Source organism: Paramormyrops kingsleyae, chromosome 11, assembly GCF_048594095.1.
Source record: "Paramormyrops kingsleyae isolate MSU_618 chromosome 11, PKINGS_0.4, whole genome shotgun sequence".
NCBI classification, from domain to species: Eukaryota; Metazoa; Chordata; class Actinopteri; order Osteoglossiformes; family Mormyridae; genus Paramormyrops; species Paramormyrops kingsleyae.
Genome location: NC_132807.1, coordinates 4,928,456 through 4,953,118, shown reverse-complemented (window position 1 = coordinate 4,953,118; position 24,663 = coordinate 4,928,456). Strand labels below are relative to the sequence as shown.

Genomic DNA, 24,663 nt, shown 5'->3' with positions numbered 1-24,663 from the left:
TGTCCTACAGATCCCCCTTGTATCTGCCCTAACGCTTTCAAGTAAGATACAAGAAAACCAGGTTCCTGCTAGGGTCACGTTTCTTGCATTGGTCCGAAGGAAAATTGGAAAATTTGACCTTTGCATGGTATTGGAGAATTTCGAGCACGCAGCCGTATGTATGCTAAAGCGTAGAAATATTTAACGGTGGACATATAAAAGGCAGAGGCGTGTAACTGTGGTCTGCGGATGTTTCCTCATATCTGATGGGGTGCCTTTCTTGTTCTGCTAGTGTGTCAGTTTTAATTCTGCCCAGTAGGTGGGACTTGATGTTCAGAACACGGACTTCTCGCTTTCCCGTCCTTCTTCCTTATATCATCCATATAAGTCCCAGCGCTGCGCAAGAGCAACCTGGACCGAAGCGACAGCAGAAGACCATACCATGCTAGAGAGGAGCGCCGACCGGGAGTACTGATTTTTTTCCACACCGTCCTCTTCTTTAACGGAGTATTTTGGTTTTCTTTTTTACTTTTCAGGTCTCTGTTATACAGGAAGAAGGCTTCGTTCGACTAATTTTAAATACCGTAACACTTATTAATACCGAGGCGTTAATCTTTCGCACACGCACACACACACACACACATACATACATCACAATTTATATACTACCGCAGAAGGGCACCGACCCTCTACTGGCTCGGGAGTCATGGATCTATCGCTCTTTCCATCCCGAATTTGCTGGTGGAGGGTACTGTTTCTCCTGAGCATCTTCCAGGACTATCTGAGCTCCATGCTGGACTGTCCGCCAAGCTGCAGTTGTTCGCCCACAGAGATCTATTGCAATAAGTCCGATAATGGGAAATTCTTTCCTTTGCTGGCTCTGCAAGACACGGGGAACAATGGGAATAGCAGCAACAGTATTCCCGATATGTTCAAGAACATCTCCTCCATGTAAGTGCAAGATGAGTGAATGTTATGTATCAGAAATGCATATTTGAAAATGCTCCCTGTCCGCTGGCTTTTCGTCTCCCAGTCACACCTGCATATTTCATTCGAAACGCCAGCGAGAAACCACTTGTTCATTTCATTGATGGTCATTACACTTACGTTATTACCATGACGATATGTAGCAAGACGATCAGTCAGTTGATAATGAATTAATATTTTAAACGATTATGAGTGTGTTTCTTTTTATTCCTGTTTCATAAGGACTGCTGGTCATTTTCAATTCTGGTGAAATTTAAAACAAAAGTTTTCCCCTGGTGTTTGGCTCCTATGAGTTTTTCTTTCGGATTAATTGAAGAAAACCTGTTGTTAAAAATGGTTCTCGGTCGATTAACGTCTTCTTCGGTAAAGAGAACACCGGAGGGATTTTCCATTTGTATATGAAATTTGTCTGCGTTTGCGGCTGCCCTTCTTCTGACAAATACCCAGCTAAAGTGGGGGAGTATTCCCCCAAGCATGATAATAACAAGGTTGGTGCGACTGTAGGAAAAGAAAATCATTAAATGCACTTTTTAAAATCTAATTGCCTAGTCTCATAAGTGATGCCGTATGTGACTGTGCCTCACAGAGGCGTCTTGGAAAAGGGCTTGCTTTATATTCCTGAGAGGAATACAAAGAGGCTGACTATAAAGGAATGCAGTCACAGACCTTGCCATCTGTGCTATGTGAAAGTTGTCATGTACTGTATAACTGTGCCTCTCGGGGTTGGCATATTACAGCACATGAATGGGGTATTTACACCTTAGAGCCTTGTTATATAAACAAATGCCAATACTTATATAAAGCTCAGGAATTTTAGTCCGTCCCATGTTAAGCAAACTAAAACCTCTGTATTATAATCGTTTAAGAAAATCAGACAATCTATTTGTAAATTAAACTGGAATGTGTGTTTATAAAAAAAAATGGGTAAGTTACACACTATGAATATGTATGAACCATTGACGCTATTTTATAACTGGTATATATGCTGTAGCGCAGCCGGACAACGCTTCTCTTTTCTTTTTTGAAGTAGAGTAAATCTGCCATCCTAGTTTTAAAACCTAAATAGAACGTATTTTTAAATATACTCCCATACACATCACTATATGCGTTACACACCGTGTAATAGTCTTTACTATAATGATTCGGGCTTGTACGAAGTGATTTTTTAAACCGCTCCACGGTCATTGGTGACATATGTTCTGTAAAAGGCTTTCGCTTTTATAAAAGCCTTAAGGTGTAGATCATATTATCCCCAGGCTGTGTCCTTCTGCTCTCAACCTTAAAGCGATCATATTCTCCTCATTCATTCTCTTATGAACTCCCCCTCCATCCCGAAACACAGACACACACACGCACACAAAGACACACACATACATATATATATATATACATATGTGTGTGTGTGCATCTCGGAATAACGCAAAGCAAAGCTGTTACCCCAGCAGTGCGTCACGGAAATAAAGGATGTATCATCGATTTCTTAATGAGGTCGGGAAGACGCCGCGACAACCTGCTTTGTAGACTTTACAGTTCACACGATTTCTAAACATAATGTGTTTTTGCTCGGCACAACAAGCACGCGTTTTTTTTTATTTTTATTTTTTACTGCGTTTACACGGTTTTGTTTGTGAGCTTAGCCCACTTTACAACTTTGCATCCCGCACACGTCCTGCTTGGGAAGGTGGGCATCCATCGGCTGTCTTTGATATTCAGTGAGAAATGCCTCTTTTTCCTTTGTGGTCTCACATCCTCGGGCCACCAGAGGGAAGACGCTGGTACTGTTTTTGCGCGGTTCTCGGAGGGGACAGATCACGCACAAATTGCCGTATAACAAGATGTCCTGTGTGCACAGCACCGCTTCGCAAACGGTGTCAGGAGATCGCTGCAGATCTTCTCCCCCACGCACGGAAGGATGGGCTGAATCCCGGTGCACCTGTACCGTGTCTATCAGCACCCTGTCTTCCGGACAGCTCCCACGTCTGTGTAAATTACTGCACGGCTGCGACGGGCGCATGTTTTAAAAAGCTGGTTTAATCCCTTAAAGCAGACCCGTATTCCATAAGACGTATGTTCTCCTCCTCTTCGACTGTTTGAACTCAGTCTACATAAGGATGTATTTCTGCAGACCTCCATTGCCTTGAAACCAGTTCAAGTGTTTTAAGTGAAACTTCCCCTGGTCAGTTGATGAGCGTAGCAGGTGTGCACCCTCTTCTAGGCTTAGCTAAGCATAAGCTAACATGTCTCAAACTGCCTGATAAGCACGTAACATTTCTGGGTATCTTTACTTAAGCAGGATTTTGAGATCTTGCAAATCCAACAAATGGGATAAAGCACAACTTATCGGGAGATTCCATATTTTGTAGGCGCCCTGCCAGCTTATATAAGATAGGGACTGTTTAGCCATCCCGTTGGAATCGCCACACTCCTGAGGGCCGCGATTGGGGAATGGATTAGGTAGAGTGTCGCTTACGATGAGGGGGCTGACAGGAGATGCCCACTGAGCTCTGCCTTCATGTGGACTATCCCTGCCTGCCAGCCAAGACCTGGATGCTATTTATTTACTTGAAATGTTCCTACAAATTGGTTAATGGAAATTTATAATGCAACATGTTATTAGTCAACTTTCAGACACATTAGTCATGTGACCTCTTTCTGCTCCATGCTCTCAAAGGGTGAAAGTGAAAAATTGTCATCGTTGTTACACCACAGCACTCAACACTGAAATGTGTCCTCTGAATTTAACCTATATGTGACATTGTGACATAGCGGGGAGCAGTGCTGGGGGGCAGAACCTTGCTCAGTGTACCTCAGTCAGTACTTCGCTGGCCAGGGATTTGAACCAGCAACCTTTCAGAAGTGTGTTTCCCTAACCATTAGGCCACCACTGCTGTACCCCATGGGTCATGTGTACGTTCAGAATATCGGGCTAATTTTTGACCAGAAATATAGCATTCAGTGCATTCTACATACATTATTTTGTTTGGATATGTATAAGGCTTCCTTTCTATATATACAGTCTTCCGTACGAGTTGTCTTCCTAATCGAGTAGCTTATCCATACCTCATCCATTCCCATCAAGGGTATCCATTAAGCTAATTGCCTTTTCTCTACTTAATAAGACGGTTTCTGTATTAAGCATTAAGCAGTGTAATTTTTTACATTCCTAATGGAATGTCACAGCTCATGGCGTGACAAGTATATATGTGTGTGCAAGCATTGGTGTGTGCCTTCATTATTGAATTATGAACATTGCTGTTTCCGCACCAAATAATGCGTTTGTACATATTAATAAAACTTAAGTTTCATTAGGTTATAGTGAGGCTCTCTGCAGTATGTTTGCAACAACACGGCTGGCCTATACCCAGTATAGTTCTAGTGGTATACTGAACCAATATAGAGTAGAGTTACCAAAATATGTTGCAGTATGGTTCTGGTTGTATAGTGAGCAGACATGCAGCACAGTTATCAGAAAAAATTGAGACTATACAGTTTATACATTATGCTTCCAGTGGTAGAGTGTGCCGGTGTAAAGTAAAGTTATAAGACTATGGTGCACTATGGTTCCAGTACTACAGTGAGCCAATATATAGTATAGTTACCAGTGCAGTATGGTTTAAGTAGTATGCATAGTATGAGCTGATATGTTGTATAACCCCAGAATATGGTTATGAATAACTATGGAGGTTTCTGTTATAAAATGAATATATATATGAATGAATGATCCCCAGTCTGATCAGGCACCCTCTCTGCATTTGTTTCTCTCATTAAATTCACACTCTCCGCTTCCTCCCTTTTTCTGGCATGGCATTAAGCCACCATGAAACCGCCTTAGCAGACAGCATAGTCCGGGTTTCCATGGAACAATTAGGTGGTGTCTATCTGAGTCTGCAGAGTCTGACCTTGGGGTCCCGCGTGATTTCTCAGATCCGCAGAGCTGGAATATTAAACAAATGCTCTCCTCTCAAACATCCAACCGAATCATACTCTTGGTCTGTAAAAGCAGGTACCACCCTGCTTCCAAAAAAGTTAGGACGCTGTGTAAATAAAAACCAAATGCGATGATTTACAAATCATACAAACCCATGTTTAATTGAAAACAGAACAACGACAACATATGAATTTTTGAAGCTGAGAAATTTGATTGTTTTATGAGAAAAATGTGGCAGCAACACGTTTGAAAAAAGTTTGGACAAGGGCAGCAAAAGACTGGAAAAGTTATGCAATGCTAAGACAAAACACCTGGTTGAATATCTTGCAACTAATTAGGTTAATTGACAACAGGTCAGTAAGATGATTGGGTATAAAAAGAGCCTCCCAGAGAGGCAGAGTACCTAAGTGAAAGGGGGGGGGGGGGTGTTCACCGTTCACCGTTCACCACTCACCACTCACCACTCACCACTCTGTGAAAGACTGCTTCTGCTGACTTTTTATCATTTACTCTGTGTACCGTGTTATTTTTTTGCTATCTAAGTATAGCTTATTAGTAGAACATAAGACTGAATACAGAAAAAAAAGCTGGCCTTGCGTAAAAGCCTTTTGGAGTTTGGTACCTTTGTTTCTCATGGTTGGGCTACTTCTGTTTTTCCTGTTGAGCGATACCAATCTCATGTTCCCAGAATGTTATCGTTGCACTTTCTATTCATTGAATTGTAGTTTTATTAGGCTTTTACATTGTTTGAAAGATGCTGCGTAGCTCTTGTTCCAATATCGCTTACTCTTATACCTGGGCGGTCATTGGAAGCTCAGCCTAACTGCACTTATGCCTGGTTGACTCATTATTATCTGCCTAACTTACACGTCGCTTCAGACGAAAGCGTCTACTAAATAAAAATAAATGTGAATGACATGTATTCCGTTTAGGAAGGTGGTGTACGGCTCCTCAAAGAGTGTGTAAGTGTTTCTCTTTGGTGAAATATCCATCTGTCTTTCTTTTTCTGAGAAAAACAAGTACCAATTTGTACCTTTGAGGGTACAAATACTCGTCAATGAGGCTGAACCCTTAAGGGTCTGCCAATTGTTCTTTAGTTCTAGGTAAATGTTCCTTTTAGTCTAATTTAAGGTACAAAAATGGACTCTGATGAACAATTTTGTGCCATTGTTATTGTTTGTACCTTGGGGAACAAATCTGTACCAGGGTTCTACCTTTGTTCTGACAGTGCAGTCTTTGTTGAAATATGCGATTCTGAAATGTTTGATTTGAGTCAGGGAGACCGCAAACCTCATGTTTAAACTGTTTAGTCATCTTTAACTAACCTCCAGCTAGACTGACACAGCAGTCTCTTGCTAACATCAGCGCTGTTTGTTTCCTGTTTACGCTGGGCTGAAAGCAACAGGGGAAGGTGCATGAATGATTTACCCCGTAAAGGTCCTTCCTCAATGGCACACACGGCTGTCCTTTTCTTCAGACGGCACGCGATTTATACGGCGCTCTGCCGTCGGTGGAATGGATGACGGCGTGTGGATCGATCGCAGTCCATTCGACTCGCTGACATGGATGTTTGTGTCAGATTTGGCTGGAAAGGAAGCTGACGCCAGTGACACTGGGAATACTCGGGTTTATGAACAGAGCGTGATTTGTTGGTATGAAACAGCCACCCAGCTTTAGTGGCAGGCTGTAGTTATTTCTAAGGTATCGACGTACCATTTTTTATGTCCTCCTGTCCCAGGCTACGATGGAAATATTTCGAATGAGACTTTTATTGACTGGTAAAATAGGAACACTGGGTAACACTTTACTTGAAGGAGCACTAATATGTCATAGTAACTCAGTAAGTACTGAATCTCAAGTCATAAGCAAACATAGTAGCTGCTGGCGGTGAAGGATTCGATATTGATGCAAAAACGCGATCAGTATTTCTTGTGTTATTCATTACTAATTCCTTCAGTAGTTCACGAAGGTTTACAGAATTAACAGATATAGTAACAAATATAGTAACTGCTTGAGATAAAACATGTCACGATTCATTAATGATGAATTGACATGAAATCAGTGTAAGCATCATTAACACATAAGTAATAGTGTAATGCTATATTATTTGTGCCTCCTCAAGGAAAGTGTTACTGAACACTGTAGCTTTATTAAATGGTTCTTTGTACTTCTGTCCCTGTGTCAAAATCAGGGACATTAGATACCCTATTCCATACCTTAGTAAGAGTTTATCACAGGGTACAGATTGGAACGTGAGATATCATTAGTTAAAATGGAAAGAATTTCTGCATGGGGGGTTGAAAGAAGGAATGGAGCAGGACTGATGTACCCCTTGGGGGGGATGTTGGGGTTAATGTAGTCCACTTGTCTCCAGGTGGAAGCCATACCCACAATGCACCCAGTCCGGAATCCAGTTCCCTGTCAAATGAAACATGTTTGCTTGATGTTTTTTTCATTTTCGGTGCCTTTTATTCGCCCCCCCGCTGAGGTGATGGGCAGACTCTCTAGAGCTCTGCGAAGCGTCCCACTGTTTTTGCACGTCTTTCTAGGAGGTGTCCAGTCACAGCTGCCAAACCGTGATTGGATGCTTACAGCAGGTTTTAACGGAAGGCTGGGTTTTGTGTCCTGAGAGACTGCTGCTGTTTCATTAGCCCAAAAATAAAGAAGAAATACTGTAGAATTATACAGAGCGCTGCAGTTACCCAGCAGCCCTGTGTTGTTAACTTTTTCTCCCCTGACTTTAAAATCCTGGACAAAGCAGACACTGCAAGGCCACTGGCAAACAGGAATGTGGTCTTTTCCCCTTCTGTCCTCAGACATTATTCCGTTTTTTAATAATCCGATTATCTGTTCACTGGAAATATTAAGGCCTCGGCAAGATACTTGTAGCCCTGCAAACATACACAAAACATACACATATTTTTTTGTAATACTTCACATTGCTGTAAAACATGGTGTTTATTTGATCTTAATTTATTTTTTTGTTGGTGGTAAGGGGTTCTGCTTCTTCGAGAAGAACCTTTTTGCGACATTCGCGAAAAGACCACTAGCTATCAGAGCGGAAGCCGGAAAATGGAGCCTGCTTTTTCATTCCAAGCAGAAGGAATATTTTTATACCGCTTGTATTTGTCCTCGCATTGCTCTCCAAACATCTTCCAACCACTCATCCAGTACAGTGTCGCTGAGGGAGGGGGCTGGAGGCTGTCCCAGGCACACAAGGCAGGGGTACATCCCGGACGGGATGCCAGTCCACCAAAGGGCACACACACGCGCACATAGACAATGGCACACTATAGGCAAATTCATTTATCTGAAGACAATAAAACACATTGCTTCACACAAAGGATGGTTAAGATCCCAGCAGTGCAGATAAAGCACTGCTTAGATTCATTTAAATCAGCTTGACATTAAATTGTACAATCATTTATTCAACAACCACTTTAGCTGGATGAGATAAATGGTCGGCTCTCATTTTTCATATTTGTTTTGTACTTATATTCTAATGTTGGAAACTTCTCATTTAGCCAACAAGCTCACACAACAATATCTTTTATCCCATCATATGGGATCGCTGGATTCCCGTGATGCCGTTTGACCCAAATGAAAAGCAGATTAAGTAGCTTCTCTGTTGCTATCTAAAATGAACCGGCTGTGCTTAACATGCGGCGTTCTAAAAATAAATAAAGCAATGTTAGGTGTGGCTATTAGCCCTAACTAGCAAAATCCTGGGGGTTGGGCACTCGGAGTAAATAGCTGAAAAAAATGGTCCATTTGGGTTATATACTTGCTTAATTTTTGCATTAGTTTTTTTTCCACTTGCTTATTGAATGCTTTATTATTATTATTATTATTATTTATTTTACCAAGGTAATAGATTTTGACATGTCACAACCTGTAGCATAGGATAGGGTTTGCTGGTTAGATTACAACCAACTTACTCTGCAATAACATATAATAAACTAAAAAGCTGCTGTATATGCATATATGCAAGCAAATAAAATTGCTTATCTTGTTAGAATGGCACCTGAGGGGTATCATTATATATATGGCAAGAGAACAGTCGGATATTGAGGTTGTGTTAGAAACAGGAAAAATGGGAAAATGTACCTTTCTGAGTGACTGAGCATGAGGGCTAGATGACAGTGCGAGAGCATCTCCAAAACGACGGGTCTTTCTGGTATGCAGTGGTCAGTACTTACCAAAAGGGCTTCAACCATTGAACCGGCAATGGGGTTAGGGGTGCCCAAGACTCATTGATGTGTGCGGATTGCGAAGGCTAGCTCGACTGGTCCGACCTCAGAGGGGAGCTACTGTCACAAATTGCTGAAAAAGTTCATGCTGACCATGATAGACAAGTACTGGAACAAACAATGCATCACAGCTTGCTGTACATGAGGCTGAGCAACCAAAGACCAGTCAGAGTGCCCGTGTTGAGCCCTGTCCACTGCCAAAAATGCCTACAATGGGCCGTGAAGCAACGGAAGGAGGTGGTCTGGTCTGATGAAACACATTTTCTGGTACATCATGTGAACAACAGGGTACATGTGCATTGTTTACCTGGGGAAGAGATGGCACCCAGGATGAACTATGCGTTTGATACAAAGCACCTACTTAAACATTGTTACAGACCAAGTATACCACTCAACGGTATTCCTCAATGGCAGTGGCCTATCTTAGCAGGATAATGCGCCCTGCTACACTACAAAAATTTGTAACCTCACTGGCTCTAGGTCACATAGGAGACCAGACTACGCCACCTAAGGTCCTGCCCCTTAGGATGTCTGTTATCCCCAGAATTTGCACACGCAGCTACGTTGCATAAACATGCAGAGACTCATATCCCAGTACTAAAACAATTTATTGACAATACTTTAAAACAACCCAGCTTATCAACAATTGCCAGCATGTCACAGCCTGACTAAAACCAGATCATTGAACAGGGAGGAGGGGTTTAGGTCAAAACCCAGGTACTGGCAGTCCAATTCTATGATTACACCTTGACCGCTAAACCAGCCAGGGAGAGTGATTACCTGGAGAAAGAGGGAAAAGGAAACACCACAGCACACACGGCAAGAGCTCACATATCCAGGTGCAAGTTAAACACACAAAAATCACAGCAAACCACAGCAGAGCGTTAGTGCTTCTGAATTCACCCCTCAATCACTCCATGCAGTGCCGGGAAAGCCACACCAACCCCCAGAACTCCAACACCACGTTCTCCGGCTCTATGGATGGAAAGATGATCAATAAACTACCCTCAGGACTTACACCAATTAGACCGGCCAGTACCCAGTTAGCCTTGGTAGTGACAACCATACCAAAAACACAAACCACATCATCTTCTCACAGAACAAAAAGGAAATAAAAACAGAAACAGGCAAAACAGCAATGACAACTCCTGCAAACATATGCACACAATTTATACCATACCCACAAAATACATGAGTTCAGCATTTATTATATGCACCATATATCCACCTGCATCCTACCTGGGCTTCGGCACAAACCCAGACACGCCCCCGTCACCTGGCACCCAGTCTAAGAAAAATCGGTAGTTATTACATACCCAAAAAAAGAAATAAACACATTGCCCTGGCATTCAACCACCATCGCATAATACCTTACACTGCAGCCCGACACAGGACAACCAGCCGCTCACCACCATCCCAGTCGCTCGCATAAATGTCACGGAAACACCAGACCACGCCCCCCTACCACCGGCTTCCCGCGGCTTTTATCCACTCCGATCCTAAACAGTAATTGCGCGCACGGCTGTTTATACCAAGTTGAAACCTTAGTTGCGAAATGCCCTAATTACCCTCTAACCAGCCGCTCGTGCACCGCAACTCAACACGGGACCTGTGGGTGACGTAACCACCGTCAATCACCGGTTACAAATTGTTTTGGGAATGATTTGAGGAACATGAAAAAAAAGAGTTCAAGGCCTCCAAATTGCCCAGATCTCAATCCGATGAAGCATCCGTGGGATGTGCTGGACAAACAAGTCCGATCCATGGAGGCCCCACCTCCCAACTCACAGGACTGCTGCTAACGTCTTGGGGTCAGATGCCACAAAACACCTTCAGAGGTCTTGTGGACTCCACCGCTCTATGGATCAGAACTCTTTTGGTCTTACACAACATTAAGCAGGTGGTCTTAATGTTATGGCTGATCAGTGAAAATCCTACCTGAAAAAGTCACGTGTTACGTCTCCCACACTTAATTGTCTACTATGAAAAACTATTCTGCATGATTTTCTGGCAGTTTGGCAGGTAATAAATCACGTCTCAGCCAGGACATAGATATTGAAACATTTCAGTATTTACATACAGGGTTGCTCTCCATGGCCTCACCAATTTCTGGGGTTCCTGTCTGTGTAGATGAATGTCCCCTGTCGTGTATCACCCCTGAAACATTAGTAGGCCTACAGTGACTGCTGAGCTCTCTACACAGCGGCCAGTTTGTTAGGCACTTCTGCTTGCTAATGCAAACCAGCCAATTATGTGGCTGCCACTGAACATATATTGCACACACACAAGAGGGTCAGTTAATGTTCAGTTAAGCGTTAGGATGGCTAAGCTGCCCGACCTAAGCAATATGCATACCTGCAAAGGTTTAGGTTTCAAAATACAGCAGTTTTTTTCTGCAGGGAAGGGTGGATAAGTAAACAAATAAAGAAACAAACGAATGAATAAATAAATAAGGATGAGTAAGTAAATAAATATCCCAGATTCATTTTTATTTTTATTTATGTAATGACAAAAACATCAACATCACTTTAGGTGTATATAGCTTTTTTGATGGAACTCTGCCCTACCCTGACATTTTGACACCAGCTAAGTTAGCCAGCTAATTCATTCAGCATTCGACTGCCTGTGGGTCTGCACAGACAGCAGCTGTGCAGAACCCATGAATCAGGCTGCGGGTTGCCAGGTTGTGGTGACAGATGGGTTGAAATTGTATGTAGTGGGTGGATTGTGTGTCAAGATTGTGTTTCATAGATGATCTGGCAACCTAGGTAATGTCAAACAAACATGCATAACTTAAGGATCCATCTACGACAATTAGTTTGAAGGCTAAGCAAATTATGGGAGTTTCCCAGGAGAAACAACATAACGGGAAGGTGCTGGGAGAAGGTCTCGGAATGTAGGAGATTCCCGGAAATGACGGGAGCGTTGCCGAATATGGGTATGATTGTTGGTGTAGTAGCTGGTGGTTCCAGCATCTCAGAAACAGTCACTCCCCTAGCATTTTTATGCACTACTGCTTCTACATAGAATGAAACAAAAACATCCATTGGGTAGCATTTCTGTGGCAGGAAACCACCTTGTTAATAACGATGGTCAGAGAATGGCCTGACTTGTTAGAGCCAGGAATGAAGGCAACCGCAAGCATAGAAATAACAGTGCAGTAAAAGAAGGGCATGCAGAAAGTTTTCTCTGAATGCACAGCTTATCGACACCTGCTGCGGTTCTGGAGACCATAATGAGTCCTACCTGGTACTAGGTGTGCCATAATAAAGTTGGCCCTACTCATTAATAGCTAGGCATTCCTAATAAAATGGGTCCTACCCAGTACTAACTAGGTATAACTAAAAGCGCCTACTGAATGTACATTCAAATATAAATCTGTCTCATCTTGTCTGGTCTATTTTCATATTAGTCTTTGTTTTTATAGCATCACTCAATAGCAATTTGGTTATAAATGTATAGGCCTACTCTAAAATATACTGTAAATGAACACCAATTTTCCAGATAAAAAATCTGGAAAACATTTTGGTTTGCTCATAGCTTCATTGATGATTTTGAGTTTGATATCTGCTCAGTGAACAATCTGTGTATTTTAAAGTTGTCCTTGGCTCCTCTGTTCTGTTGACAGACTTTGTAAGCATCTGTGTTCATGATCCTATGAGCTTCAGGTTGCAAAAACACAGAAAAAGATCAAACTCCGTGCCCAGGTTGTCATGTCCTCAAGATTCTCATGTAAATATTTACCCCGTCTCTTACGTAATAACCTACTTAGTGTTTAGCGATTAGCTTGGCCGCAAGTGCCTCCCTCCTAAGTGCTATATTTGTAAATGCTTGCGTCTTCTTTAATCGTTCCCAGACTTTATAAGGTGTGAAATTTCTACAACGTGAATCGGGGCCGTGTGGTGCCCAAGAACAAGCGGCAAATGGGTCCAGCCATCTGGGCTGAAGCCCCACTGGTTTTATTGGTTTTATTTCAGAGGCACTTAATGTCAGATAAGGAGCCAGATGTGTGGGGAGTCACCTTCTCCCCAAGGTTTCTGACACCAGTCCAGTCGTCCTTCGATGTCCTGCATCTGTGGAGGTTCAAGATTATGGTTCCTGCTGCACAGAGATCATTCTTCTTACACTTTCTCTGTACCCTATGATACTTTGGAAAATCAAAGCCACCGTATTACAGAGTCTACGATGTATTATCTTCCTCAATTGCATCTCACTTTGGACAAAAGCATCTGTTAAATAAATGAGCATAAAGTCGTCCCTCGTATCTGTGGTGTCAGGTTTCCGTGGTTTACTGCGGTCCGGGAAAAAAAAAGTAAAATGTGTAACGATATGTTTTTTCATGGTTCCTTCATCCTTTGAGGGGTATAAAAAGCATGATTTTCATTGCTCCGTTATCCCTTGATACATATTTTTTAATTGCTCAATCATCTCTTGAGAATTAGGCTAAAACATCAGAATTCCCTTCATTAGAGAGAGTACAGTACTGTACAGTACTGTGTAATAATGTACAGTGTACTTTATTATTACTGTACATTGCTAATGTATTACTGTGTGTCCTTTATCAATTATTTTTTACCATATATATGTACACGAAAATGACGTTCTATATGAAATTTGCAGATGTTCACTATTATCTGCAATTTCGGATATCTGCAGCAGGTCTTAGATCGTATCACCGGGGGTGTAGCAAAACATTCTGGCCCCCTTACAAAATGTCACCTATTCATGGGCCCCCGTAAAATGCTGGCCCCCCTGAATCTGACTGGGTATACATGTCCCTGCAACGCCGCTGCCTATCACACATGGATACGGGAGAACCACTGTAAATATTCAAGTGCGAAAAGTACAGTGTACAGTGTAATGAATCTGTCAAATCATCACCGACCTACATGTGCTGCAGATTATTATAGTAAGTATGTTTAATACTATCAGTCAACAGCAAAACAGCACACAGTCCAGGTGGCTATAGCCATCCTTAGCTTTTTCTTAAACTACTGCCATTCAATGTGTTAAACTACTATAATTAAACTGCCCACAATCTAATCTAAATTGTTTTCACCCAGCATATAAATCTTACTTTCATGTCAAACAACCTTTCTGCAAATATCAGAGAAAAGTATTTAAAACAAGTTATGAAATGGAACTGGTAATGCTTTACATTAACTGCACCTTCATAATGCATTCATAGAACATTCATAAGTTGCATATAAGTACACCATAATGTCCTAAAATACCTTAACAGCTATACCAAACATTAATAACAAATATTACGTGATCATTATATAATCATATGCTAGTTGTTAATTTATTTAAAAGTTATTCATTAGGTATTCACACCTGGACTGTGACATCTGGATAAATGTATTCCCTCACACAGACGATAGAGTCTATCTGTTGGTAACCTACTTGTTATGCAAAGGCCCTCAATAGCCCTTTAATAATCTGCAATTTTAATCTGGGTAATATATTAGCCATGATTAGTTTCTTTTTAAAATGATTTCGGGAAAGATTAGCAACCACTTATAGTTCTACAGTTGTAACTCATCAGGTTGCATATGTACTTGACATTATGTATGGGCAAGGTCATGAAAAGCCGTCTAAAATGATAACAATGAATCTCACATGGCATGAGAGCCATAATTCTATGAATGTGATAGTTATATTACTTGGAGTATGGAAGACTTTTATTTTGACGACGTGTTTTGGGAAAACGCATTGATTAGACTGGACACTTGGGAAGAGTACATCATTTAGATTTTGAAAATGCTCGTTTGACCTTAAAGTGTGAAAATATCAAGTTATACAGTACCTTGGAAAGTTTATTTGAGAGGGAGTAAAAATGGCTCCAACCATCTCAAGGTGGAACATACAAAGCTTTATGTTACCGGGAAGGCTGCAGTTACAGATAGAGGCTTGAAACCCTTGAGGTTGCTTGCTGAGGTCCCCTGCAGGGTGAGGGCGGGGCTGTTGGAGTAGTACCCCTGAGTACCTAACCTGTACGCTTTGGTTATGGACTGTTTCCAAGGCTTATTGACTCACATTTCAAATATACTGATGCTCGCTCTATTTGCCAGGACCAGCTGAACATTAACAGTGTTGGCAGAGTTTGTTTGATGAGGTTGCTGCTCCGTTCGAAACGCTCCTAGGCTGTACTGTACCTGCCATACTGGGGACTGTAATGCACCACAGAACAGCAACAGAAAACAGATCAGCGGCACGTCTTTCGACAAGCACGGGATAAAGCTCCCAAATTGATTCTACTTCACAGGCCTCTTAGCTATTTAAAGGATGTTTAAAGCTATGAATAAAGTAAGAGAAACAGTCAAAACAGGAATAGTGCAGAGAGAGAATGCAATAGACACGCTGGGTTAGGTCCTATCAAGAAATCCAAAAATATATATCTGCGTTTCCAGGTCTTTTAGAGCTTGGCTTAAGAGTAGGAACTAACTGGCTGACACACAGAGGAGCAAGGCTCACATTTATTACACCTATTTCTTAATACACTCCTTTTTCTGTAGTGATTTACAAATTGTAACATACTGTAAGTGAGATAGTCTATTCAATTCCTTTATTTTGATACTGCCCACCGGTCGCCCATCGTGATGTGTTTCCTCCCTGCTGAGAAAGATCTCTACCTGCACAGGAGAGCCTGGTTCCCCAGGGGCCGCGTTGCTGCATGACGAGATGAAGAGAAAGCTGGCCGTCATCCATTGGACTTTCTGACGATGTCGCTGGTGTAGAACGTTCACGGGCTTGCCTGGTGGTATCCTCCGGGTGGGGGATGTGGGTGTCGTGGAAGCAAAGTGCTGATCTCACGTGCACCATTTCCAGAGCAGTCACCCCCCCCCCCCCCATTCTTAGCTGCTTCTTAAATAGATCAGCTCCCACTTTTAAAAACATTACAATCAGGGGTGGAATTTAAGAATTATTTTTCTACTAGCCAACTGGGCTAGTTCAGTAAAACATGCAGTTTGAAATGCAGTTACTGAACAGTGGGCTAGTATATGTTTTTTTTGTACTCACCTTTCGTCTAAATTAGCTACCTCAGGCAAGTGGCTGAGCTTAATTTCTAGCCCTGGGTCCGTCCATCCATCCATCCATCCATCCATACATACATACATAGGTACATAAATACATGCATACATACATCAGTTGCTCATAAGATCTTATCAGCTGCAGAATTCAGGGACATAAAGCCCAGGATGCCCAGGACAGAACGCTCCTTCATCACAAACCCAACGACCTTCCCTGAGAAATGTCCAAATGCCCATTAGTAAAACATATAACTTTAAACATCCAGCTGCTTGTCCATTAGGGTGCCTCCACTTTTAGCAGCAGTGCTGTGCTCCTCTAATTGTCTGTTGTAAACAGTTTTAGACTGGGTCACACGGTGCGTTCGACTTTCGGGTGAGATATAGATCTGCAGAGTAAAGGTCACTCCGAAGCGGCAGAAAACGTTCTTTGAGACGTGAGATGGTTATCAATTAGACTGCATGCGTGCCAGTCTTTTTCAGTCTTCTGAAAGAGCAGGTTGGCGCAAATGATTTTTGTGAAATAAGCATCTGCTAATCACGGCAAATCTGGAGTCAGAGGCAGAGATATTTCTGCGTCAGGCAGGTGCAGTTTTTGTCATTGGTGCAGCCAATATTAATCCAGTCATTTCATCATTGCGGTTAATGAGATCTTTCTGTGGATGTGTCAGAGTCCTCTGCACACTTTGTCTTTCTTTCTCTTGTAGCTTGAGTACATTTTGCTATTTGGATGACCTGTCCACAGTCCCTAGATGGATTGTATTCTGGAATTTGTACATACTTAACATTTGTAACGTTTTTTTTTTTCCCATGTCTTTTGAATCCATAGACACTGTCTATTTTTTTAAGTCCTGGTTAGAGTTTCACTCCCTGAACTCTGGGTCTTAAATGGCAAATGTTTCTCATCCGCAGATAATCGGTAACACTCCAGTAAATAACCTTCGGAGTACCTTCAGCAGATCCATGCCATGCACTGGGCCTAGGGAGTGGGAGATGTGGGCAGGGTGATGTCCCCTCCTTTTCAGAATCAGTTCAAAAGCAACAGCATGATACATCCTCCCTCCCACATCGTCACCGGAGGCTGCTTCAGTTTGCATCAGAAATGAAGGATGTCCGGCTTTAGCCTTTAGCCTGTAGCCACAGCATACCGCTGCGGCTTAGTAACGGTTTTCCTGGTTTAGGTTGCGGTTATTATTATGATCTGGGTCATTATGTAACTTTGGTGAAATCTGCATTCACACGCCACATCGGGGACTGTGTTTTATGCCAATAGTTAATCGTTTTAGGCTCCATGGAAGGAATAATGCAGTTTTGATCCTTTGTTCCTTTGAAGATTGGTAATGAAATGCAATCAATATGCATACAATAGCGTAAAAAAGGGCGATAGGTATAGCGCATCAATGGAGAATACTTGACCCATTCATTCATCCATTGCAAATTCTCTAGGACATCATAGCTTAATTAATTTATAATTGCCTTGGATATTCAGGAATGCTCTCTGCTGTACTATTTTCAAAATAATTACAACTTTGCTGCCCGATGGGATGGATTTTAAGGCTGATCATCTGGTCTTCAATTAAATTACTCCTGGAGTATCTTGGACTCAATGAAAAATTTACCTTTAATTAATGACGGTATTGTTCGGTTTGAGTGTCACACTGAAACTATCTCATTATATGAATATTAACGTCTAACCGTGCGTAGTCTGTGTAATGAGCTGAAAAGTTGTCGTTTTCATTTGCGTTGTTTCACAGAGGAAGCTGTGATTTTTCCCGTTAACAACCATGTTTATAGTACATTAAATCTTACTGATTATAGTAAGGCTAATTAGATTTAGTCAATTTTAATTTAGTGACTAATATTTGTTCGGAGTGAAAGTGAAGATTCTGCTGTAATTCTGCCGCTGAGCAGAAGCATCGATTGGCGGCTGTTTGCCAGCTACTTTCTTCACTGCCAAAGCGCAAAGGTCGTCGGTGACGTCTAGGTCACCCAGACTTTCCTGGGACTGCTGTTCACGGGCCGCAGCTAGCTGGCTTTCTCCTTATCACACGGCTTTCAGCAGAGGGAAAAAAAAACCTTTCCGTGTTTCAATTAGCTTGATGAGTGTTTCTGGGCAGATAGTGCCAAAGCTTTCCATTAGAGGAGTGAGCCCCGCTCTTACATAATGGGGGAGGGGGGGAGCATGCGGGTGGGAATGAAAGAGCTCCTCGCTGCGATGCAAATCCAACAAGACCCCCCTGAGACAGGGTATGACGTTTTTGGGCTGTTTGGTGCAAAATCACACAGATGACGCTCGATGATCTCGCGACCCTTGTGTTTCGTCATCGGCACATTTCTTCTCCACGGGGTGATTTCTGATTGGCTACTCACCCATATTTTTCACAGATTTAAACACGCGGGAGGGGGAATTACTTGTAGCTTTCCCACGTTATCTGCGGAGCGAGAGGCATTGAAAGTGGCGCTGGGGTGGACACCCAGAATAACGATATCACTCCTCACACTCATCATGGAAACGTGCGAATAACCCTCATGCTGGAGCTACCACGTGTCTCCTAATACCGCAAAGCATCCCCTGGCTTTCCCCTTTGGTCCTTGAGGTGGCGCTGTTGCTGTTATCACCCTTAATTTGAAATGACCATGCCATCGCGTCAAGGGGTCCGCAATACATCAGAAGTCGCACTGAACTCCAGGTTCTTCTTTACCAGCTTGGTCTCCAGGGACGCGACTGGCTGTTCTCTGCAGCGCTGCTGTAGATTCATATGAATATACGGAAAGATGACCATTGTGAGGACTCCCATGTGCAAGGAAACTAGACAGACCAGGTATCTAGGCTCTGTCCCAGTACAGCTTTTGTCCAGCGAGGACAGACAGGTATTATTCATGGTGTCAGTGGTGCCCATGACCACTGACCACTGGCAGATGTGCTGGTTTAATGGCCCCCAAAAAGGCTTGCCAGGCTTGTGCTAAGCAGTCTGGATCCTGAGAGAACACAGAAGACCCGCTATCATCAAGCTGACACGCTGCCGTCTCCAGGGCGACATGTCACACGCCATCGCTGTCCTTGTGGCAAGGACTTTGCGGGTTCCGGTTATGTAAGCATCCGTTCCGTTCCCTCTCGCGGTGGCATTCTGAATCCTTTCCCTCGTAATGCAGTGGTGTGTGAATTATTCCCTGGAATGTTTCCTCGTTTCAGGTGCCAAGGGAACCTTTCAGAGAAGCTTAATCCCTTTGAGCAGTGAAATACCCCCGCTTCACTGCATTTGTTCACAGGTCTTACAAGACAAAACAAAACAAACAAAAAAATGCAGCTGTTAGAGACGGCCGGAGAGGTCCGGTGGGTACAGGATTTCATTAATATGATTATCTTAAAATTAACTCATGAAAACTGTGGAAACAAGAGTTTATTTTTCTATTTCACATACAGAAGTGTTTATACCAAAACCTCCTGGACAGGGCAAAGCCTCTACACCTGTGTTATGGGCCGATTCAGGTTTTAATTGGACCGCCTACATTAATTCTGTATAATAGGATGCGCAACAGACTGAAGGTATCAGTATTCAGCACAAAATTCATTTTCACTTCTGATATTCTGATATTAAGCACAATGGTGCCCATAAATACCCTATAATTTAACTTTATATAATCAACGTCACCAATACACTGTAAACCTGAAGTCTTTTGTCGTTCTCATGTGTCTGGGTCCTGTCACGTTCTCCAGTTCTCCTGTCGGCTGTGGTGATGGTTTGGTGTCACTGTGGCCTGCTTGGGGGACACTCTGGTCCTCAGCCTGCTGTCTGTCCTGGGAGATGGACCTCGTCTAACGTCTCATTACTGTGGAATGTGGGATTTAGCCTTTCAGACCTATTGTTGGGATCAGTTTTGTCCCCATAACTACACCGACAATTCTCTGCAGCATGTTTTAGTATAAATGGTAACATGCATGATTCAGCCCCATGCTTGTTCGGTAATTTCTTACATTTCAGTGCGTATGTGATTTTTTTTTAATTAAAGGTAAATGATTGTGACATACAGACAAAATTGTAATTAATGTATTTTTTATGGCAATATGTAGAGCCACATGAATCACTATCTCCGTTTATTCAGTTTATCCCAAAGGGCATTCCACTATGAACGTACTTTGATTAAAATTAATGTAAATATCCTGTCATATTTTACCCTTATTTGAAAAGCCAATTGACTTTCTTTGATGTTTCCATTGTGCTGCGGTGGGGGGGGGGGGCGTTAAATGAGCATGTCTTCACAGCATTCCCCTTCATTGTTCCTGGCAAAAATGTTAGGGGGTGGCCCATTTTAGCGCAATTATGGGGACAGCGCAGGAATGTATGTGTGTGTGTGTGTGTTTGTGTGATGTATATATTACATTTATATAAAAACCTGTCTTTTTGACATTGTGGGGACCACCTTTTTGGTCCCCACAAGGGTAAACTCAATTTTACAAAAGTCTGTGACTTCAATCAAAAAACTAAAAATTATTTTGTTTGGTTACTTATGGTTAAGGACCAAATGTTCCCCGCAAAGTAATAAAAACCTGTTATTTTGACATTGTTGAGACCATTTTTCAGGTCCCCACAAAGATCTGCGAATGCAATCAAAAAACTAAAAATGCTTTTATTTTGTTTGGTTACTTATGGGTAAGGTTAGGGCTGGGTAGGAGTTAAGGTCGTCATGTTTGGATTAGAGTTTTCCCTATAGAAATGTATGGATAGATGGATGTGTGTGTGTGTGAGAGAGAAAGAGAGAGAGAGAGAGAGAGAGAGAGAGATAGAGAGAGAGAGAGCAGCCACCTGGCTTTGTGGACCAAGAAAGGCCTGGAGTCACATTTTGTCACTGGAGCGTTAAAGAAGAGCAATGCTGCCCCAGAACAAGCTAATTTTTAAATACCGGGCCGGATTGAATAGTTTCAGTCTTTGCCAGAGCTAACTGGCCAAAACTAACAGCTGCTTTCAGTCCAACCTGAATGAGTTTGGTCTGTATGCGTAAAGGCTCTTTAGGAGAATGTACACATAATTACTGGTGGGTGTTTGATATGAAGGAATTCTAATTATGTATTAATACTACTCAGGGGTGCAATGCCTTTGACGTCCTGCAAGGGGCGCGATCTAAATGATGAATCATTTTCAAAAAATGCCCATCCTTTCATGCATCCATTCATGCATCCATCCATCCATCCATCCATCCATCCATCACCTATACCTACTTGTCCTATGCAGGCTTGCAGGGGTCTGGAGCCTGTCCCAGAAGCTATGGGCATAAGGCAGGGAATAACCCAGGATGGGGCGTCAACCCATCGAAGTTAAGAAAACGTATTTAATAAATTCAACATCCACTGTCTCTTTCCTTACGTGTATGTGTCTCAGGGGGGAGCGAGTGGAGTTTATTTTTTATTTTATTTCTCACTTGTGATTTATTTTATATGTAGGGTTGTTTTTGTTTTTTTGCCAGAACCACAGTGCTGACGGCAGTCACAAGACCCGTAATCTCAGCCAGTGCGTTTGATCCCTGAAACGTTGCATGTTTTCATGTCTGTCACCCTTGTGGGATTTGGTGTTCACATTTGTGAATATTGTGTACTTGGAAACTGATTACCTCTTTTAAAACATTCCTTAATTATGTTAATCTTTAATTGGAACGGAATTGATACATGTATTGTTTCGGAGTAATTTTAGTTCTTGCTCACTGCTGTTGTTTAAATACATCTTTCGATGCCTCTGGGGAATTTCTGTTTCAGGAAAATCCTCTCTTTCTTCAACTCCCCAAACTGTAGCGGTATGTGTTATTGAACATCGTAGCTCTTCCGCATAGCATAATCTCTAGGTGCAGCAAAGATACGATTTGCATATGCTGCAAAACCGGCAATCACAACTCTGTTTGAGCGATACGCCTTAAATATTTATATGTATTAAGGCAAGTCCAGCTAATGTGATTGCGAATCAGTGGCTCAAAACAAGCTGGGGCAAACAGCGGCACAAAACATGGAAAAGGCTGGAAATATAACAGAGTGTTTAACATAAAAAAGATAGATTAACCATTCAGATGTAATTCCCTGTATGTGTCAATGGTTGTAGTTATAAGGTTGGATTTTATCATATAGCAGTGTTTAGTATAATGTATGCAAGCCACATGCAGAAAATAAGCCAATCCTGAAAGATGGGACACTGTGCTGTCGCCGTAGGCAAAAGTAACTAAAGTAAAGGAAAGAGGAGAGCAAAGACGAGTGGTTATGAAAGCGAGGCAGAGCCCCCCCCCCCCCCCCCCCCCCGCTACACTTACAGGCCAGCACCTGCTCTACGCTCAGAATCCTTTCGTTTTAGTCACGGTCCGTCTAGAACACATCACCGTCACCAAACATGGGTAATCTGTAACCAAAATTGTCAATTACAAGCCTGACTGGATGGCTAACTCGTAATCTGTGATCCGTGACATCGGGCGAGGCCACGGAGAACAGAGGAACCGATGAAATAAAGCGGACCTCATAAGGAGGCCCAGAATAAGCCAAACACTACACCCACGGATGATGATGACACACTCAACGCTTTACTCTTCAGATGCATATATTTCAGCCGGTGAGAGGTAACCAAGGTAACCACTCACATTCACAAAAGGATCAGAATCCGACCCACTCCTCTGACAGCTAGTGGGCCACAGCCCACCAAGAATAAACCAGCGAGCTGAGCATTTTACACCTACAAGATCCCACGGCATGACCGTGAGCTCCAGCAGAACTGCACGCCGATGGCACTGACTAATCCCAGTCTCACGTCTGTACTTTGTGCTGCCTTTCATATCTCTGAAGCATGGACCTATTTGGCTTTTTGCAGTTTTTGAAGTGAAAAGATGTGCAGCTTTATTACTACCCTCTGCAGCTTTTGATGGACGTGGTGTAATAATAAAATGGAAGCTTAGGGCTGGATGGTGCAGTGTCCTCGCACCTCCAAGCGGCAGGATCCAGTCCAGTTCTAGTGCTTTGTTTTTTCCTTCTATACACGTCAATTTTCTTCGGGTTCAGGTCAACTAATGGCTCTAAAATTGCCCCTAATGTGTGATGGGTGTTTCTCAATACCAAGAACACAGAGATCGTATTTGTGGTCTCGGTAAGACCGACCTTGCTAACTTGGGGCGCAGTGAATCATTGGTCTCGTTCGGCAAGGATGCAACGGACGCATCCTTGATATATGGAGCAAAAACGAAATCCAGGGATGTTTACCGTCCTCTGTACTTCTGTTCTTGAGTGTTGGAACTGGTCATCGGCAATGGGAGACGACGTAAAATGGGAATGCAAGTACGGTCAAGTACGTATATTGAGAAACACCCAGTGTGTGCTAGAGTGCCTAGAGTGCTCTGCCCCATGTCCTGTCCTGGGGGGTTAGCTGCCCTCCATCTTGTACCTAAGCCATATCTGCTTAGCCCTGACTGGTGGTCGAATTCGGAGGGCAGACATATTACTGTTGTATGATGATATGAGAACTGTGGAGCGGACGTTTATGGAAAGTCTGATCGAAGAAGGAAAATAAATACGGTTTGTAATACTAATCGCTCACATAAATACGGCCATAACCAGCCCTGTGCCTGATGCAGCTAGACCTAAGGCTTGCTCACAGAAGCATTTATCAGCCTTTCCAGACGGGAGGACTTTGAAGCTCATTTTAGTCCCTTGGTAAAAAACGGTCTTAAGATTTGCATGCCGAACGGCACGTTTGGCTGGCTTCCAGCACGATATGATCATTTATTTAATTGAAATATCCAGCATGCTAGCAAAGTTTGACAGAGAGTCAATGTGAAAAATCACCAGGATGTAAATGGTGACCGCGGGGTCCTAACACCCACCAGATAGCCATGTTTTTCTCTAAGGTGCCTCTACCTGCTGCTCTATACGAACTACTGCAAAACTGTACTGGCAAAGGGAGTTTTTAAGTAACACAGAGATTGCTACTTTATTTTGTAATCTTGACCTTTCTGTGGGGACCGGAACAGTACATGGACTTTTTTCAGAGGTGTTCAAAAATAACCACCTGATGCAACTTTTACGTGTGGAAAAAAATTACTATTAAATCTGCCCTTTTCTTCTTTGAACCCGTTGCCAATTTAATTAAATGGCAGAACAAAATAGGGTTGGGGGCATGAATTATGATTGGCTCTAATTATTTAGATTAGCGCTGAGAATTCCCCAGCAATACCAATATTGTTTATAACTTTCACATTTTAAAAGATCTATTAGTCTGCATTAGTATTCAGCAAAATGTCAGGTTTCCATGACAACTCTTTTCAGTGAGTAGTGTTATTAACAGACGGAGTCAGTCTCCATTTAGTGATGAAAAATTTCCATCGTATTTACTAACTGACTCAGTTCAGACAGCAGTGTAGCCCTGCCCAGAGGTAATTCACGAAAGCAGAGTGTTTTTAGTAATATGATCAATGCAGTTGTTATAAAATCATGCGGAGGGGGCGGGTAGGGGGAGAACTGTGCCTG

At 42.5% G+C, this 24,663-nt stretch overlaps 1 protein-coding gene across 1 annotated transcript in view; it reads left to right on the top strand.

The window, feature by feature from the left end:
• The first annotated feature begins 320 nt into the window (after positions 1 to 320).
• LOC111845116 (NT-3 growth factor receptor-like) overlaps positions 321 to 24,663 on the top strand; it is a 115,118-nt gene continuing 90,775 nt past the window's right edge. The window contains exon 1 of the mRNA XM_023814257.2: positions 321 to 930. Within this exon, the coding sequence (XP_023670025.1) occupies positions 686 to 930 (245 nt within the window). The 5' untranslated portion in view covers positions 321 to 685. The remainder of the gene's footprint in view (positions 931 to 24,663) is intronic.